At 30.1% G+C, this 21,280-nt stretch overlaps 1 protein-coding gene across 4 annotated transcripts in view; it reads right to left on the reverse strand.

The window, feature by feature from the left end:
- The window catches only part of LOC139490773 (uncharacterized), a 97,329-nt gene that overhangs the window by 57,893 nt on the left and 18,156 nt on the right, over positions 1–21,280 (reverse strand). Inside the window, exons 20-44 of one of the 4 annotated variants that reach the window (XM_071277760.1) lie at positions 21,109–21,221; positions 20,565–20,669; positions 19,820–20,288; positions 19,336–19,492; positions 18,473–18,799; positions 17,750–17,881; positions 14,925–14,948; positions 13,540–13,649; positions 12,055–12,415; positions 11,527–11,619; positions 10,904–11,106; positions 10,377–10,584; positions 9,788–9,832; positions 7,715–7,804; positions 6,785–6,916; positions 6,292–6,426; positions 5,630–5,854; positions 5,216–5,324; positions 4,272–4,340; positions 2,840–3,036; positions 2,434–2,532; positions 2,101–2,238; positions 1,340–1,566; positions 793–1,001; positions 243–394 (exon numbers count right to left, since the gene is read on the reverse strand). In XM_071277760.1, coding sequence (XP_071133861.1) covers positions 243–394; positions 793–1,001; positions 1,340–1,566; positions 2,101–2,238; positions 2,434–2,532; positions 2,840–3,036; positions 4,272–4,340; positions 5,216–5,324; positions 5,630–5,854; positions 6,292–6,426; positions 6,785–6,916; positions 7,715–7,804; positions 9,788–9,832; positions 10,377–10,584; positions 10,904–11,106; positions 11,527–11,619; positions 12,055–12,415; positions 13,540–13,649; positions 14,925–14,948; positions 17,750–17,881; positions 18,473–18,799; positions 19,336–19,492; positions 19,820–20,288; positions 20,565–20,669; positions 21,109–21,221 — 4,129 coding nt within the window. The remainder of the gene's footprint in view (positions 1–242; positions 395–792; positions 1,002–1,339; positions 1,567–2,100; positions 2,239–2,433; positions 2,533–2,839; positions 3,037–4,271; positions 4,341–5,215; positions 5,325–5,629; positions 5,855–6,291; positions 6,427–6,784; positions 6,917–7,714; positions 7,805–9,787; positions 9,833–10,376; positions 10,585–10,903; positions 11,107–11,526; positions 11,620–12,054; positions 12,416–13,539; positions 13,650–14,924; positions 14,949–17,749; positions 17,882–18,472; positions 18,800–19,335; positions 19,493–19,819; positions 20,289–20,564; positions 20,670–21,108; positions 21,222–21,280) is intronic. The other 3 variants (XM_071277761.1, XM_071277763.1, XM_071277762.1) reach the window with 3 other exon arrangements.

A 21,280-nucleotide genomic window follows, 5' to 3' on the forward strand; every position in this document is an offset into this window, starting at 1 on the left:
AAATTTTGTTATGATTGGAAAACATGTCAATTTTCACTTTTACAATTCCTCTACTGGACACATCAGATCTGAATTTTCAAAACCGGGTTGAAAAAATATAAAAACTAGGCCTAATGAAATCGAGTTTAAAATTATGCAGAATATATACACAATATACACATATTTACCAAAACATCAACTTATTGATTCAAAGCATTATTCAATTATATTTTAATTAGCATATTTTCCATGTAATAATTTACCTCATCTGTCATCCTAGGACAGATGACTTCTCTGATGGTCTGACATACTAATGAATGTTCTATCTTAGCAGCCAAGGTCATAGGGTTAGGTGTTCCCATCTTCCTCTGGGTGGCTGTCATTGCACCTCCCATCTTCATTGCACTTGGTGCCACTAAAATTGATACAAAGAACAATTATAACTTGTATTTAGTTTTATCATAACAAGAAAAATTAGGACAAAATTAAGTTTACTCAAAATAGTAAACTGTAAGCTGTAAGCAATATTAGTTTTTTAGTAAATGGTTGGGTCTTTTGTAGCTTACAATACATTATGGATTGTATGTCTATGGGTAGTCTCATTGCCAGTCATACCATATGTACAATTTTTTTTTATTAAATGAAATAATTCATCAGCTTAATTCTAATCTCAAAATATAAAGTTTTACGGAAGAGGAATATAAAAATATGAATAAAAGAAAATATGAGGTAAATGTACATAGAGACAACAACAACCCAACAATACAAATGACATAAAGACATTTATTTATCAAAGTATAACAAAGCACTTACATGTAACACTCATTTGTTGATTCATTGGGTTTCCTTTGATCTGTGTCACATTATCTGAAGCTTGACTCTCTGATCGTGATGTTTCTTCACGTCTGGCATCAATCCTGTCTTGGTACTTATCATCCTTGACCAGTCTCTTCTTAATAGCAGCTCTCTTCAGTACACCAGCCCATGTAGCTATACCAAACAGGTGGTGAACGTCTGGTGGTCTATACATACAACACAAATACATATCAATAGAGTTTTTTCAAGGGACAAATCAATTTGTTGGAGCTGGTATTTAACTTAAACTAAAATCATTTAAAGTTACCTTTTCTTAGATCTGTAGAGTTTCAACTGAATCATTAAAAGTGCAACAACTTAAAATCTAAAATAAATCTTTATAAAAAATAATCATAATTGGCCATATACGAACATTTTTAAAACATTAAATAATCATGAATGCTTGTTTTTTTGTATATATCAAGATGTATAATCTATCATGTGAAAAAGTCAGCCAATTTAAATTTCTGAGTTTATAGTATTTGCTGATGTTAATTGTGCTTACAGTTGATTAATAGTTAGATCTGACAGGGTCTTTAGCCTAACTCCAAGGATGTTTGGCACTTTGAATCCATGTGAAGCACATTTTGCCTTCAACACTAAACAATAATCTGGTTTGACTAGAGATACAGTTCTAAAGATGGCTGACACATAGTTTGGCATTCTACAATCTGGATGTCTAACACTGGCATTAGATGTCATGTGTAGAGCTAGACCTTTCTTCAGGTTTATCTGGAAAGAAAAACAACAAGTGAAATAGTAATTTAAAATTTCTTAAAATTCACTTTTTAAGGAACCTTGTTTTACAAAGAGTGTTTTATATTTCAATCATTTCTAATACATTTTGCCTTCAACAATTTTTGATAGAAATAATTTTCGAATAAACTCCATGACATCATAATTTCATTACACCAAAAAAAAAAAGCAGGTAATTATCTCTTTATAATGAATATAGATAAATAATAAATAATAAATAATGAGTTGGTCAGATGTTGTTTGTGTTGTTTTAGCTACTGTGGATTCTTTAATATTCGTTGGATACCAGTTTTTGTTGATTTCGTTGGTTAAATGTTCAACGAATTGTATGTTTTCAATTTGCTTGTATACAGATTTTGGCAAAACCATAAAATTAAATATTCACGATAGTGTTAGTTTACCTCAATCCAAGAAAATTGGTACCCACGAAAAATAAATGAATCCGCAGTATTCTGCTTGCTTTTGTGCATGATCAAGTTTTTCAAATTTATTTAGATTTCACAAGCTTACTTCTTGTCCATTGCTCAATGCAGCATAACTGTGTCTTGATTTGAGGGCAGACAATACAGATGTAACAAAATCCAGTACAATAGACATGGACAAGTTATTCAGGTTCTGTGATTCATCAAAACAAGCCCAGCATCCATCCTGAAAAACACAACTACATTGTTATTGTTAAGACATTAATATCAAACAATTAGAAATCTATCTGCTAACAACATCTGAATGATATGCCCTTCGTCTTGTGTTTGAAGTTTTATGTAATAATCATAAATAGTTTCTGAGATATGTCGTGACATGTAACTCCCCCCCTTTAGGACAGGAAAATATATGTATTCTTACCATAGCAGTTCCTTGTACAATCTTTCCCATACCACTGGTATCACTCTCTGGTGAACATTGTACTAACATCAGAAATTTACCAAAAAGGTTGGCAAGTCCCTGAAAATAAATATCAAACAAACTACTTAAAACTCTAAATAAGTAATATTCTCATTGTCAATTCAAATCTGACCCCAAAGGTGACAAAGGAATCTGTGACAAAAATATTCTAAACAGTAATTAAGAATAACAGAATAAATTTTAATTGTTTGTTGCAAAAACCTACAAAAAATTATTTCAATATTTTGCTTCATTCTTACATAAATATAATCCATACATTGAGATACCTAAATAGATATGACTGAATTTTTTCTTTAACATGTTAGCTTTAGTCCTCAATATGGGCTTCAGTATATCATATACTAACTTTTACAGTTTCTGTCTTGCCAACACCACCAGGGCCAACAATATGACTGCCCTGTACATTGTTAAGGGCCTGCGACATTGTCAGGAAGCATCTCTCTGTGACTGGTGTGAGGGCCACACCAGGTTCTGCACCATAGAATTCATTACAGTAATGATAAGATGAATCCAGAATCCAGATCAATGGTTCATATTCCTCTTCTGTAATGGTTAATAATATGTTTTACATTTTGTTAAATTTTTTCTACAAAATTTGGGCTCTCTCTCTTCTAAACTTTAAAAGTTTCATATGACAGGTAAAGATATGGCTTTTCAAACTGAACACACCAATGAAAATAGGTAAAATGAAGTCAAATATCATGATAATACACAATAAATAGATTTGTTCAGTGAACAATAAAACCACAAATAAATATACAGTAATGCAATAGATTCTTTATGTTGAAAATAGGTTTATCATTTATATCTTAAGAAATCTTACGTTTCTTCTTTGTTTATAATTTTTTTTCAATTAATAATGCAATGAAAAAGTAGGGAGTAGGAAATAAAAACAAAAAAGGAAAATATGGGTAAAAATGGACTAATATAAAAGTTAAGTGTTTTGGTTGCCAAGGAGCCTTATTTACTCTGTCTTAATTGATATCTATGCAGAAATCAGAATCAAAATGTAATCACAAAATATTTGAAGAGAATATGTATACTTAAAACATTTTGAAGATTTCTGTAGCTACTGTGATTTCAAGATCAAAATGTATTTTACAAAAACTGTATTTTAGATTTATTTTTTTAGTCTGGATATCCTTGTGATCAATCATTTTCAGTTTTTGAAATAAGTGAAGTCATTTTGCAGAAGATCTTTGAAAAAAGTTTACAGACAACAAACACCTAGTGTAAATAAAATCTAAAACTGGTCTCTGTCTGACCAGATGAGCTAAAAATCTGTACATTCAAGATATGAAAAATAAAGCTGTGTTGTGTATTAAAGCTAGAAGTTGAAGTATATGTAATAAGAAAGAGGTGTAAAAAATCTGTATTTAAAAATCTGATCATAAAATACATGATCAAAATATAGTGCATTTAAAATTTGAAAATCACAATGTGAAATAGAAGAACATTTGCTTCATTTAAAATTTGTAAATAGAAACCGTTGTTTCATTCAAAATCTAAAAATAGAAGAAAAAAAATACAATCTTATTTGGAGATTAAAAATCTAATTTCCTATAAGTGCTGAAATTAGGATTTTATCCAAAAAAAAGTAAATGAGTTGCAGAAAGCAAAAAATACATTTGCAGCTGTGCAGTGTCTGCAGAAAACAGTACATAACTGAAAATCCATCATACTGCAATGATTCTATAAATATTACATTTATCAACAAACTACCAAGCAGAATTTAAAAAAAAATGTACAATTCCAACCACCTAGTGTGGAATTCTTACGTATATGTAAATCTGTCAAACTTGTTTGACTAGCGGTATCCTCTCCCATAAGATCATCAGCCTCAGCCACTAGAAGTCAATGTTAATTAGAATAGTAATGTGAACTACTACTACTTATGTGATCTTATCATCATGCAAATATTAAATATTTCTATAAATAATCAAGGTACTTCCCAAAAAAGCAAGCAGTAATATCTTAATAATACCAATATTAAATCGGGAAGAGAGTTGCCACACAAACACGTTCAACCCTATTACTTTCAGTGTGTGCCAACCTGCAACTCAGTGCGTATCTTTTGTTGCTATATTTGTTTTTTTTCGATTATGTTTGAACTTAAATCAGGCTGTTTAAATTTTCTTGTTTATTTAACATTTGTCATCTCCAGCTTTTTAGAACATGCTATTAGGTATTGATTTTGCTCTGGTTGCTACCTTCATAGTCATTTTGGTTTTTGGTGAAAAAATTTCACATTGGCAATCATCTTCATATTTTTATTTTGCTTGAAGTTTTAACAATGATGTAAATATCTCTCCAAAAAAATCCTATATTATTCGTTGTGCATCTACCTCAAACTGGCAACTCATGTATTTCACATCCTTTGACTCTTTTACCAAAATTCTTACAATCAGAATTGATCTTTCGTTAGAATGACATGTTCATGAACAGAAAATGTTTTGGTGAAAAGAGCAGCTATAACACAAAATAACAGAATATGTGAACACATTTTCAATATTTTAACCATCGCAAGCATATAGATTATTCTTAATGCAAGTCATCTCATGCAATAGTATTTTTTTGTGTTTTATAATTATAAGCATTTTTGCCCAGATGTTCTGTCCATGCAATAAAGATCTACTGTGAAAAGATCATTATATATGCATATATTTCTAGCATTAGTATATATAACTATGTGAGCATGACAATAAATAAATAATCAACCTACCGACAGGGTGATAATAACACCTCACACTCCTCCTCCATTCAAAATCCGTTGATTCTCGTAACTTTCTATTGCACATATTCTCTAAAACATCTCGTAAATACAGGGATTGCTGCAAAAAATACATCCATATAGATATTATATTGTATTGATAAATTAAAAAACTTTATCTGTTCTGTATAAATATTCCTATATCACTAGTGAATTGCAATTAGTTATTTTTTAAAACCAAACTAGCCAGGTTGAAAACATATTCAAAACATTGTATTGTCAGAAGACATTAACACAGCAATGATTTCAAAGGTCCAAATAAAAAAAAATGTGAAATTAACTAAATCTATGGTACAACCTTTAGACCTTTAAAAGCTGACTAAAACAACATGCAACTGTTATTCACTCATTTTAGAAGGAACTTACAGCGACCATACACTCCAGTCTAGATTTATGTACAGGTAACATTGGTTCCTCAATGGTCCTCCAGGCTCCTCTCATCAGCACTGATGTCAGTTTAGAGGTATGAATGGAATATCGTTTCAGGGCACCTTGTAGAGCTTTACGATCATACTTGATTTCAGAAATTCCAATCTCACATTCTTTGGTCCAGAAATACAACATTCCAATCTTACATACTTGTGCTGGATACTATAAAATCAAAAATGAAAACATAAATTTAACACAAATTAATTACTGGTACATTTTTGTAATAATGTAGGTTTCTGGAATAACAAGTAATGTTTCAAGAAAAAATGTTAAATATAGATTTTTAAGTGAAAAACAAAAACTGTAAACTTACTTATCATTGTTAATACTTTATTTTACACCTAGCCCTTGGGAACCAAATTCCTGACAATTTAGTTTCACAATTTAAAAGAAATTCTTAGAGCTTAACTAATTCATGACTATTTATATTCAATTAATTATTCCAATTGTGAATGTAACTGAAATAAATAACTTGCAAAAATTGTTTTGTTTACAGTACTTTAACAATACATACATCTTTATCAGCAAGAAAGTACACAGTTTAACAATCTATTTTCTTAAAGAAAAATTTCAAAATACTATAATTTAAGACAACTGACCTTTGATGCCCATTCATCCATGACCACCCCTTGATTACAGTCCTGTATTATATTGTTATTCATCTCTTTGATAGTCTTGGCAGCTGATTCACTTAATCCCAGAAGCCATACTTCTACACCATCAGCTAGTTTCACCTTAAATTCAAATAAATATAATTTCAATTTCAAATTTAGTACGGGGTTGAGACTCCCTAAATAGAGGCAGACCTAAATTAAATACTGTGCATTTACCATTATTCATTCATTGTACCAATTTTTCACGGATTTCATAGATACTGAGTAACCACCAATTCAAATATTCAAGGAATTACAAATTTCAAGTTTCCTTAATCCACGAAAATTTGAACCCACAAAGATAAATGAATCCTAAGTAATGAAAAGGCATTCATTCATTTATTTGAACTCCATTTATCTTTTCAACACTAAATGAGGCAAAATAAAAAAAAAATATGGAAAAGTCATCTTTGGAACTAACAAGAACTAAGATACCAACCTTATCTTTTAGTGCAATAGTTTCTCCCTCAGAACTTGATATGGCTGTAGCCTCATACAGTATTATGTCTTCTATGATACCTTCTGATGGTAGATAGGAAGGACCATGCTGCATAACACTCGGATTTAAACTCTGAAAATTTTAAATAAATCCATTATTAATTTAAATTGAAGTAATGTGAACATTTTACAAATTATATTTCTAAAATTAATATGTTTTACTCTTTATTACATTATATGACAGACTTTGAATAAATTTCATATGAGAATAATGTTTGTATTTTATTTTAAAAGTTTAACAATTGTATAATATTATTAGTTATCAATAATTAAAAAGTTTCTTTCTTCTATATTAAAGTCAGGCGAATCAACAAACTACATTTTTTCAATATTTCAGCATGCTTCTAAAACTTAGCATAAAATCTGTTTTTGTAAGAATATCAAGCTTCATACAGACAAAGGTTTTCATAGGCTAACTGACAATACCTCTTTAAAATCAATGATAATAATTTTTGCCATTTTTACGCAAATATTAGAAAAATTTAAAGCTAACTCATAGATTTCCCAGGCTTATACAAGTACTATAAATGAAAATGTAGTCTAAAAACCCTATTTTAAGTTACAAACAGTAAGGAAATAACAAAAAAAATAATACAAAAAATTGCATTACGGAAACAAACATGCAGTTTTTTTCAAATATTGTGTATATAACTGGAAAGGAAGTATTTTTTTTGTCTTGAACAAGGTTGGAGTGAATATGGTACATTTCTGATACAGAAACAGGCCAACTAATACTTAATGGCAGGGAAAATGAAAAGTATTCCCTTGCATAAAACAGAAAAGAATATAACAAAATACATTGCACAAAAAACTTTGCAATCAACAACAGAGAACAAATAACAAAACTTTTGAGAATTGTGTAGTATAATACCGCGACATTCCAAATACTTTTCTTAGAAGTAGTACAAGAACTTCCAAGATTATAAACTTTGCTGTTTCTTGATTTCTTATTCTTACTCTGCTTAAAAAAATAAAAGTTGTAAATTGTAACATCTATACTCAAATGTACAATGGAATATGTTTATCCTATTATGTCTATATGTTTTGTTCACACATTGTTGTCAATATGATGGAATCTTATACGACTGTAATACAAGTGAGAGGTTTCTTTCTGTTTTGAATTTTCCTTCTAAGTTTTCACTTTGTCAAATTTGATTCAATCAGGGGTTTTCTGCAAAACTTACAAAACTCAATTTTTGTAACAACAACAACTTTTTTTATGCTGTTTTTATTGTAAAACATACAAATGAAACAATTCTTATTTTCTACAAATTTTCCATATGTATTTTTTTTAACCATTCAAAGATGTCAATATTTCTAAAAATAAAACCTATGTTCAAGATGTTGTATAATTATATGATAGTACTTTTATTTTTTGTAATATATATCAAATCTCATCATAACCGTTAAATCATTCTAAACATGCATGAAATATTTGCCATACTCTGGACATTTAACAACCAACATACAAGCAATCCTTTCATTAAACAGTGTACAAATTAGACCATAAAAATAAACAACATTTAGGCAAAGTTGGCTTTAGATGAATTTGGCTATTTATTTTAGGTATTTTTGACATATAGCTCTTCAACGATTTTTGGTACTTATACATCTTCTGATTTCAAATGTTTGGCTTTGAGCATTCCTGATGGAGGTAAATCCAGAAAAGCCCTTCGGACGCAATAAATCATAAAACGTGTTGTTTTCCATTTTTTACATTCACTGTATTCTTGGTTCATACTGCTTATGAATGCAGCACCAGAATAATTGTGAATTTGATTTTCAGATCCTTCAGCTAAGTGTTGCTAAGCAAAAGCCATCAAATTTAAAACATCAATTCAGAATCAAATTTAAGCAAAGAATACAAAAAAAAAAGTATGTATAAAAGCTGAAGAATATTACTTGTAAAACTGAACATGTTAATTACAAAGTTTATTAGTTTTTCTTTGAAAAATATTACAGGGTTGATATTTCAGAAAAATATATTGCATGTCACAAAAAGTAAATATATTCTTGCAGTCTCATCTATTTCAATGTCCAGTTTCATGTATTCTATTATCGATCCTTTGACCTCATGCACTGAACAAGTTTTTGTTCTAACTAACTATGAATTGTACCATCTTAAATGAAGGCAACCTAAAGCTCTATTTCCTTCAAAGCTGAAGTCAATCATAACATCATCCATCATTGGCAATGTAATTCAATTGGGGTAATAAACTCTTCACATGCAAAAGTTGCAGTTATTTTGATTAAGATTGAATGTAATCTTCAAAGTTGATTGTGACTTAAATCTTTTTTCTATTGTGTGTGTAATATTGTTGCTTTAAGTGTAGAGGTATGAAGTATCTCTAACCTTTAAATTTTGATAAGTTTTATTCTTATACTGTGAAACCTTGTTATAATTTTGTGGAGTTACATATAAAAGCAAAGCTCCTGTCTTCATATTTCCATTAATACGTTTAGACATTGAACTCTCTAAATGGTTTTAAGAGATGTAAAAGATCTGTAATTATTCAGAAATTTGTTAAAAGAATGCCAAAAAACAGGTTACTTTTTTGTAGGTTTAGGCCAATTTATTAATGTGCTAGCATCTAACTTTTCTTTTTTCTTACACAGCAATCAAACAATGTGCATGCATTTTGTTATTTTAACACTTTATATACCCTTAATCCCTGAAAACAATAAAATAAATATATTCATTTAATTGTGCAATAATGATTTTTTTTTTCAACCTTGAAATCTGTGCGCATCACCACGACTACAATTTTGTCAAATCATGCAATTTTTTTTTCAAATACAACATTCACATGTATAATTCTGGTACAACCAGCAAAAACCATTTTGATGACAAACATTCATTTTATCACATGTGCATATAGTTCCATATATCATCAATACAAACTGATAACAAAAAGTAATAAAATTGAATACAACATCTCTATACCTTCTTGGTTTCTGAGGTGGTTGGAGCAGAAACTTCATCCTTGCTCTAATTATAAACATTATTAAGAAAATAAAAAGATTTTTACTATCTCTCACAATATTCAAATAGCATTTTTTTACTTTAGTCATTGCATAATGTTAGTAATAAAATACTTTTTCTTAAATATTCCAAACAAACCCTTTCAGTCACAAAAAAACAAACAATGACAAATATTGTCCTAAAAAGCTCAAGAATGCCACATTTTTAAAAGATTTAATTTCTAACACTTGACATAGAAAGTTTACAGCTGACATTTAAAGATTAGTAAAGTTTTCTACAAAGGAGAACAAGAAATGAGGAAGACTGAGTCTCATTATACTCCATTACACTTTTATTCTGCTATGGTAACCATATCTATTAGTCACAACCTATTTCAGACATGACAGAAATATTTTTTTATTGATTTGTATAAATACTTCATAATCTTAATACTACATATTAAAACAAAATCTTAATATGGCGTCCTCATTTCATTTCTCTTTGAAATTAGAATAACATTCTACTTTTAATCTCTTACTTCTTCATGAATTTAAATACTGAACTGACTTACATAATGTTCTGTAAGTCTCTTATCTATCTTTGGTGGTGTGGTGCTCCTAAGACTAGGAGACAACATAGATTTACCACCAGCTCGAGAACTTGTACTGGTCCTGTGTCCATCAGTACCTTTGCCAAATCCTATTTCATCAGTTGGTAGCTCATCCTCAGGTGGGTTGGCTTCCTCTAATTTGACATCTGATATTGAACTGAACAGTGATCTGTTGAAAATAGAGAAGTTTTCAAAAATGTGAAATTTTCAAAACATAATTAAAAAGAAATTTCATATCAGTTTATTCCTTCATGAATTTGCATTATAAGACAATTATGATTGAACAGTAACTGTGCCCTTTTTTGGCAACTCAAAACTGAAATACTAAATTCTTATTTATATTGTTTGATTGTTGGTTGCTTAATGTTCATTCTACTTTATAAGTTAATACCAGAGGTCTGATTGACACAATGATTGCTCGACAAGTATCAGATATTATAATCTAAAAAAAGCACTCTTCTGATTATGTGGATGGATTATAACCTTACCTTAGGTGTGGTCTCACGGATTCCATGTCTGCTGGACGACTCAGAATTGACAATAGAATAGGATCAGAGACAAAGTAAAATCTAGGGAAAGCTCTCCTCTTGTTGTCTAGATATACCATCAGTGATTTAAAACAGATCTCTAATTCATCATAGATAATCTTATAATGGAGAACCTTAGATCCTTCTCCTCCTCCATGACAACACTGCAAATAAAAATACAATCTTTTAACAAATCTACTTATATGTTGTACACCCCTTCCAAAATGCTTTATTGTTTTTGTATTTCTACTGACAAGCTTTCTCCATTGTAACTTTAATTTATTCACAACATATTTTAGGCTTGGTTTGGTCTACAGCTTAGAATATTGTATAGATGTCAGTCTATTGTTAAACAATGTATCTTGACCTCTAAATGTATTTAAGTAAATGCTTTCTCATTGATTGTCGATAATTCATGTTAATTCTCTTTTTTTTTTGTACAGAAATCCATAAATAACTGTTGACATAACCTGCTTATCAACATCATAGTAACACTATTCCATCATATCAGGTTGACTATCCCATGTTTAAGGTTACCTTTACAGAATCTAGACATGTAACAAGAGTTCAATTATCATTCATACCTGAAGAACGTTCCTTGTATCAAATGCCTTTTTCATCAGTTTCATCCAAGTTTTATCTACTCTGGTAAATCTTTTAGCTTCTTGGGGCAGTTCCTAAACAACAACAACAAAAAAAGTATATAACACTGTTTGTCAACAATGTACTGAAATTCTGATTTATTAATAATAGTTCTTTTAGTTTCCACCTTTTTATCACAATGTTCAATTTCAAATAATGGAAAATTTTAATTAATGAAAACATGCAACAAAATGAGTCAGAACTTCTGAAGTTCAAGGAAAAATAATAAGTATTTCAAAGTTCCTTTAAAGCATAATAACAGACATTGGATTGTACTGAAATTCTAAATTAACGCTATATCAATATAACATCCCAAAAACAACAAGGTGAATATTGGCTGCTAAAATCAAAGTTTAGTTTTACCATAACAAGTACATAATATTATTTAATCAATCATCAGATTTATTGTTGTCTAATATTCATGTTTATCAAAGCAAGTATTTTTTATTTCATAATTAAGGTATACAAACCCTGGCAGCAGCAACATTGGTGAAGACAGCTTCCAAATACTGCCACAAATCTTGTACTTCTAACCACAATTCTAAGACTTCCGCCACCTCCTTTAGTTTGACTGCCAGAGATGCTGTTTCTGTTCTGAGTGGAGCTATATACTTAGATGTTAACATGTTAGCCAGTAAAGCTTGAGAGTCTTCTAACTGTTCTAGTAATCTCTCAGTAAAGGCTTTATCTAGGTACATAGGTCCACGTTTCTTGTAATGTTCAAATGCTAACACTTGTTCTGTCCATTCTTCCTCTGTTACTTTCATTTTGATCTCTAATTCTAACTCTCTGGCTGCACCATGACAGATTTCTTCTATTTCTGTTTTATGTCTGCAAAATTCCAACCAAATCATATCATAACAAAGAAAAATATGCAATTACATCATGCATTCATTCTTATAATTAGAAGAACAAAAAAATGCCAATAATGATGACGAAAAAAAAACTTAGTTATAGCTATTCCTTCATTTACAGTTGAGATAATGTGAGAAAATATTCATATTTATCAATATTTTCCTTATTCCTAAACATGAAATGCAATTCGCTGTTTCAGAATCTAATGCATTCTGGGTTATATTTTTAAAAGCCTACACCCAAATGTTGTAATTGTTTTAAAACATTCTAAACGATGGAAATTCAACCAATGATGTAAATGTTTATTCCATTTTGGTTTACAACAATGAAATTACCTATAGTTCTTTAGATTTTGAAAACGTGAATAACAAGAATGTGTCCAAAGTACACAGATGCCCCACTCGCACTATCATTTTCTATGTTTAGTGGACGTAAAACTGGGGTTAAAACTCTAATTTGGCATTAAAATTAGAAAGATCATATCATAGGGAACATGTATACTAAGTTTCAAGTTGATTGGACTTCAACTTCATCAAAAACTACCTTGACCGAAAACTTTAATCTGAAACTTGCACTATCATTTTCTGCGTTCAATTTACCGTGAAATTAGGGTCAAAACTATAATTTGGTGTTAAATTTAGAAAGATAATATCATAGAGAATATGTGTACTAAGTTTCAAGTTGATTGGACTTCAACTTCATCAAAAACTACCTTGACTAAAAACTTTAATCTACTGCAGGACAGACAGACGGACGGACGGAATGACAGACTAACGGACGTACTGACCAGAAAACATAATGCCCCACTAATATCGTAAGTGGGGGCATAAAAACATACATTGACTTCTAGATCTTTACGTTTTTTTCAAGCTGTAAGGTTGCTGTCTAATTGAAATATACAGTATATCTCCATATAATGATAAAAGATATTTAGTGGTTGTATTGACATGAAGGTTTCTTGACTGAATGTACATTTCAAAAACAGTTTAATACCACACTTCATTTTATAAATTATCAAAGATACCAGGCTTATTATTGTAATATGGTCTTGTTTACATTCCAAATACCATAAAATAAAGTATTTTATTGTTAAAACTTACTTGATTAATTCTATCTCTAAAAGATGTTTCAATTTGAACACATTGGCTTCTAATGGGAATGAACTGTGTGTGACAAACATAACTCTGGACCAATGACGATTTCTTATTTCCTGAAAGTACAAAAAAATTGTTATCTACTACGAACCATGCATAGTAAGTCAAATATACACTTTGACATAAATATATTTTTAAAAAAAATCAAAGGAGTAGTTCCAACATGTTTCATTTTCTAAATTAAATTGTTTTTTCTTGTTCATTGGATCTTTGAACACAGCTTAATTTCATATGATTTCATATCCATAAAACAAAATATACAGTTAACTCTCATTGTCTCGAACTGGGTTGACTTAAAATTTCGGATGAGTCGAAGTTTTCACATGGTCCCGAACTTTGTTCCATATTAATGTATGCATTTCGACTCCCGATGAGTCAAAATTAGATGAGTCGAAATTTCGGTTGAGTCCAACTAAATTTACGGTCCTAAAGTTAACAAAAGCATTCAAAATTCGTGTATCTTGAAATATTTCTCTAATTCGGCTGATTTCGCCATAATGAGAGTCGACTGTATTTCAATTGAAAAGAGGCCCAAATAAGGATGTAATCACATATTATAATTGCAGAAAGTCAAGGTATCAATTTCATTCAGTTTGATATACATGTAGAATGTTGTTCTTTTGTATTTTTCCATTGTTTTATTTTGTTTCATTATTAAGATATATCCGAACTTTACTAAGGACACATGTAACAAATGTTTATTCTCTAACAACTGGTTCAATCAAATTAATTATTACCACAACCAAAGAGTTGTCTAGTCTTATTTTCAGTTATTTAATGCTTAGTTTTTTTCATTTTTATATGATAAAAATTTATAAATATGTACAAAATGGATCATCCTGGTTTGGATACTAGTGACAGAAATCCCTAAATTTTATCCTACCACTGCAAATGTTAAGATTAAGGATTCTAACAGCTAAGTAAGTTCAACATAAACACTCTAGACAGAAATTTAAACAACTTGACGAGTTCACAATATCTGTTATTTCAACATAAATCCAAACATTTTTAGATATGATTAATTGGTCAAGATTCAAATTGAAGGTCAGTGAATAATCAATCCTCTAAATTTTTTAGGCATTTCTGCTAGTCTCCCAGTCAATTCTTTTCTTGTTGCTGTTTGTCCTAAATAATCAAAAACTTTGTTGCCTGTTGACTTCTTTATTCTTCTGCTTTGTTGTATTCCTCCAATATCTACATCGCTTACTTCCCCCTAAACATACTTATTATTTTTTGAAGCAGATAATTTTATAAATGTTGGAAGCAATTGAAGATCATGAATCAAGTAGACCCATAGTTACAACAAACCAATCAAACACACCCATACTTACAGCTATATCATATTTCTCATCTCTCTGTTTAAGGTACACATATTATAAGATGGTGCATATAAATATAGTGGTATAAGCAAAACTGCAAAATGTGTGTGCTCTGAAGTCTATGTTAACCAATTTACCATAGAATGTATTAATAATAATTTCTGTATTATATTTCAATTGAAAAAGTGAATATGTAAAGATATATTTAGTACTAAAAATTCGGAAATTATTGCATGCATTTAATATTGGGATTTTATCATTTTAGACTAAAATGTGATTTTAATTTTTGCGATATTCAGAAAAATCCTCTTTAATTCATATACAAGTACCAGGGTTTCCGCTGGCGGTCGCCATTTTCGCAATTTGCGAAAAAATAATAATTGTGGCGATAAAAATTCGTCATTTGCGAAAGAATTTGGCGAAAGAAATATATAGAACGATTTATTTTCCTCCATCTTGTTTATTAACTTTTTCGAGTTTCTCGGACTTTACCCGATCAGACAATGCTCGGAATTCACCTTGACCTCATTAAGATTTGGACAGAAAATCAATAATCAGCTGATTGCATTTTATAGCTATCGACAACAAAGGACTAATTAATAAAGGTGTTGATTGAACTGTTTGACAAAATGATATGGTTAAATGGCTTCCGCTAAATGTCACATACAGAATTTATTTACGACTTTGCGATGCACGTGTTTGAAGCGAACTTTTGACGTCTCATCTCCTTTTAAAGATAGTTTAGAAAAGAAAGCTGTTGTTGTGATGAAAAAAATTCAAAAGCAAGAAAAATCTCCGATTTAAAACTTTAATTATCCTTTGACTTTAATATAAGTAATTGATTAGGGAGACTACTTTAAAGTCGTTTGAGTGACCCGTGTGTTTCAAGCATAGTTTTACGTCTCAACCTTTAACGATGGTCAAGAAAAGAAAACTGTCGTTATGAAGAAATCTATCCAAAAGGTTGGGAACAACGCCTTGAATGAGAGTAGCCCTTCAATGTTATGACTACACATGAAACGAGGGATCAAAATATCATGTGATAAAAGCTTTTGTTTTGTTGTAAAAACCACTTCTTAGTACAAAAGGGCACATCAATATTTTTCTTTTAAAGAAACTTTCCATACGAACTATACTGGAATTATATAATCAAAACATGTCCATTAATTTTGTTGTATTCCAGGACTTATATCTTCTTTATTATTAAAAAGTATAGTGGCCCCCTCATTTATAAAAGTTGTTTAAAATACAATGAATATTTTCCCCTTTTATGTTAAAAACAAAATCTGTTGTTTTAAAGTAAATGTTTAGTGCTTATTCATTAAATGTAGACTCTAAAATAAGTTTGACAGAATAATCATAGACACAATGGGGCAAAATCATCTTATTTAAGGGAAAAAGGGGGGAGGGGGGTAAGAAAAAAAGGTAAATTTTAAACGAAAAATATAGTTATCATGTTACTTGGCGAAAAAAATAATAAAGTGGCGAAAAATATATTGTTTTGGCGAAAGAGGTGGCGAAAAAAATAATTGACCCAGGGGAAACCCTGACAAGTACTATATATACCATGGTTTTTACGAGTTAATATATTTAAACAAACGAATCCAAAGGATGAGTTTGTTTAAATATGTTAATGAGTAAGACACATGGTATATAAAATTTGTAATATAAATAAAATGATTGACAGCTTCAAGACCTTCAACTAATATTGGAAATTGATCACGTTACAGTTTTATCCAATGAAATGGAAGCTCGCGCAAGTCACTTTTGCGCTTCGTGTATGATCGTCTGTGTATTTTATGTAATAGAACCCCTGACTTTACAGAACGTAAAGAAAATGTCAGATTTTCCCAATTTATTTTTTTAGTTTTGCGCCCGTGTATGTGTAGGCGCAGGTAATTTCATAATGTCATCAGACTGAGGTAAACAAAAATGTCGAATTCCAGCGACAAGGATTAAATAATTATTCTAATGACGGTAAGAATTGTTTTGTTTTTTTCAATGTATCATATAAATTAATCATATTTTACAGAATTTTCTTCTAATTGAAAAATGCCTTTCTTCCATTATTTTATTGGATTATTTATTAAAACACAATTTTAATGATAAAACAATATTTGAATAGTGGCGGATCCAGGGGCGTAGATAGTGTACGTCTCCTAATCATGTTTTTTCACAGATATTTGTAGCCGATATTTATTCCTTTTTGTATAGGTACCCCCCTTTTTAAATCGAAATTTAATTGAATTTTCGCAAAGGAAATGATAGTTTTACATTTTATTTTTTTCAAAACTGAAAGAAGAAACATTAAGTAATTGTTTCCAAAATTAAGGGAATTCATAACAATCCTTTATAGTTTGTGCTTTTTCTTATAAAATGAAAACAAATGAAGATCTTGACCTTTTAGTACGTTTTACAGTTTCCTAAATATTTTAGAGGCGGATACATTTCAAAAAAAGGTGGAGATTCAGCCATGGAATAACATGAAAATGAATATGTTATACCATGGCTGAAGCTCCGCCTTTTTTCCTTTGGATTCTAGTCGAGTTGCATATTTAATTAGCAAAGTATGGTACAACATAAATTTGCATATAATATACCATGGTTTTTCCTCACCACACTTTTTAAGCAAATTATTTCATAAAAACATCAAAGGAAAAAATTCCATTTATGTTACAAAATTTCAAATGAGAGTTTAAATTATTGAGATAATAACCTTGTCACATTTTTCGCAATAATCAAAACATCACAATAATTTCTGAATTTACAGTAACTCTTTCACAGTGGGTAAACATTTGAAGTATATGTATTTTTGATGAACAAATTATTCATTTTACCTTTGAATTAAGTGCCTTGAGAAGAGGGAATACTTCTAAGTATGTCTGTAGGGATGTCTTCAGATCATTGTAGGCATCTTTATCCTTCAGTTTACTGGGTAAAGCCAGACACTCATCCCAGTATCCTTCAACCTTAAACATACAATTTTATTTTCATATCATAGCAACATGGCCAGTAGCCAGGATGTATCTGAGGGTGGATATCATATTCTTAATCATTTCCATTACCAGATAAAGTCTGTTACTATACACTTGTTTTTGACATCATCTAAATGTTTTATGCACTAACTTGATCACTACATCTTTGCACTGAGAAAATCAATGTGTCTGCTTGACATTTTTCCAACATCCATCTTTATTCTCATGTACATAATTCAACTGTATGTTAAGAAAATTATCCCCCCTTTGAATATTCCTTGCTTTGCTCAAAAATTCTTAAGTATATGTTATGCCCAACAAACATACAAATGATGTCAAATAAAGTTTCATGAAACCAAACTCTTAGAGAAAAAGATCATGAATGGAATCAAACAAATTTTATTTTTGTTTTCATATAGGTAAGTCTGAACCCTGTAGTTAGTGAAACGATTTTTTTAATAATACTATCCATTTACAGTTAAAAAACTTTTGAGTAAAAGTGCCTTCATATGAGCAGCATCCAGAAAATATCAAATTCTTATCAAAACTAAGTAAACCTTATAAACTTCCTAATATAACTCTTACCTCAATATGAGCAGCTTCCAGATCAACATCAGCCCATAATGTATCTTTAAACCTATTGTCAAATCTAATGAATTTCTGAAACAGTCCATATAACTGGTTCAACAGATGTAATTCTTCTCCTGTCTTATCAAGTTCAATGAAAGGTTTACATATAATACCAAATAGTTTGGATACAGAGTCTAGAGTCTTTCTCTTCAGATCGAATAAAACATAACTCTGTTGGAAGAAATCAAGACGAGAAACAGCCTCTGATGGAGGTATTCCTGGAACCATTGGACCTTGTCCATCAAAGTCATTTCTGAACCGCAACACTTCTACATTGAAAGACTGAAAATAAATAAAACATTTCATAAATAAAAATCAAAGCAATTGTTAGGTATATTCATTGAAACAGTCACCAGACAATGCAACAAAATTACCATAAATAAAGTTAGAGGCTATTATTAATCTTCAACAACAGACATGTCCATACAATATGTACAATCTAATTTTCCACTAGACTAGCCATGTTATGAATAAAACAATAACTGATACTCCTTAGAATGCTAGACATCTTATTTTCAATTGCATGTTTTACTATTCATCTATTTAATTTGTTTGATAATGCCTATGAAATTTTTAATTGTACAATAGTTAATTTCATGTCTAAGATCTTTCCTATAACTACACAGCCACCCTAAAACAAATTGAGAAATTAAGTAAAATATAACCAGAAATATAGATACTTTTCATTTTGTTTCAAACAAAAAAAGAGAAAATGTTTTTTGCAAACATCAATAAATCAATATACTCAAGTCTTCAAGAAGCAAATTAGACATTTATGATCGAAGTTTATGCTATCATGCAAGATATTTTGTATTTACCTTGACTTGTTTATCCAGTTCTTGTTCAAATGTTCCTCTCTTCTCTATCAACAGTTTATGCCTGACTTCCTCTGCCAGTTCCATCAATTCTTGCCACTTGTCTCGTAACTGATCAACTTCCTCAACCTCATTACGAGGTAACCTCAGCTCAAATTCTCTGTAATGATAATAAGTATTATATACTCCTTGTAAGTAAAGATTAGAACTTTCACTATTTTTATAAACATAATTTGATCACAATATTAGAGAAACGAACACAATTTAAAAAAAATTTGTATGTAATTATTTTTCAAAGGTTTCTATTTTTGAGTGTACCTGCTAGATAACTTCAGAGGGGTACCTTACTTAATAACGGCTTTCCCATTTCCTTTCTGTTTTAAAATCTGAACTGAAATATGTTTCTGCTGTTTTTAAATTCATTTGAAATAATAGTGTTTAAGTACCAGTTAGATGTTTTAAACAGGATAAAAATATATCATCTTACCTTAGTTTGGCATACATAGTTTCTATAGGCAAATAAATTCCATCTATTTTGTTTTCCATATCTCTGAGTTCTTCCAGTAAATGTAAGGCACTATTTAATTGGTCCAATGATATCACATCTAATTCTAGTCTATTACGTACATTAGACCTGTACAATACAGCACTATCTAGTTTTTTCTTGGCTTCTTCATGTAAAACAGAAGCGAAATGACTCTTCCACTGCATGGCAAATCCATGTAAAGCATCTTTAATAGGGTCAGTTTTCAGACAAATAGGACCAACAGGAAGGATTTCAGGTATGGCGAGAACCTTCTTTTCTATGTACAGGTATCTCTCTACCTCTCTTTTGATGGCAAACATGCCAGGATCTGATTGCATGAATTCCTTGAAGTTGCCATGTAGATCATCTTTCCAGAGAAAATCATAATAACTAAAGTGGAAGATATGCTTGTTGATCACTGGTTCTACATCTGCAAAGAAATAAAATATTATGTATCTTCTGAAATTATATTAGGATTTATGAGTTTAATGTTCATGATGTTAAATTACAATTTTTATCATTTATCTCAATTCGAATGAAATTCAATAAAAATTAAATATCAAATTAAATTGAATTGTGTCCTTTAATCTACTTTCATTGAGATGATATTTGTGAACTGCGTCAGAATTTGATTCAATTCTGCTGCCTCTAACTATATTCTATGATATGTACAAGTTGTGTTCACATTTTTAATTCTTTTGCCTACCTTCTACGATGTGTGTTAGCTGTGTCAACATTTGATTAACTTCTGCATCTGAAGTAATTCTGTCATGGAAATCATAAACTCTGTCCCTCTCTACCCAGGTTACATCTAAAAAGGAAAGTTATGATAATTAATTAATTACTAATTAAGTGCTTAGCATTAAAATCATTAATGGAATTCTATATAAAAAACAAAGTACAGAGATATAATGTCTCAATTACACTTATGGTACAAACAGTTATCATACACTGAAGGCTGACCTTCAACTATCTATTATTTTAAACCATGTTGTTTTATTTCTGGCTCATCTTTATTCTACAAATTGTCTTGCACAATGTTTAGGAATTTCAACTGTATGCTTCCAACTTGAATGATTAAAAATCTATTCTGTAGGAAGTAGGACAGAATTATTATATTTCAATAAAATACTTAACCTTGCCTTTAGTATCTTTAAGGATTCTTCCAGTGGCATGTGACAAGCTTCGTTATAATACAAACATCATATTAATGTCTGGTTTAAGTGACAAGCTTCATTATAATACCTTACCTCTACAAGATTCTACAACAGCTGAAGCCACATCATTAATGGCTGTCTGGGCAGTGTCTAGTGTTGGCTGTACTGCTATAACTGGAATATTAAAACCAACTTCTATCTCAAACCTGAAAGGACAACAGTTTTAGAATTCAGTAGTGGCTACCTACCATATCAAATATTCTAT

The sequence above is a fragment of the Mytilus edulis genome, chromosome 10 (genome assembly GCF_963676685.1).
Source record: "Mytilus edulis chromosome 10, xbMytEdul2.2, whole genome shotgun sequence".
In the NCBI taxonomy this organism is placed as follows: domain Eukaryota; kingdom Metazoa; phylum Mollusca; class Bivalvia; order Mytilida; family Mytilidae; genus Mytilus; species Mytilus edulis.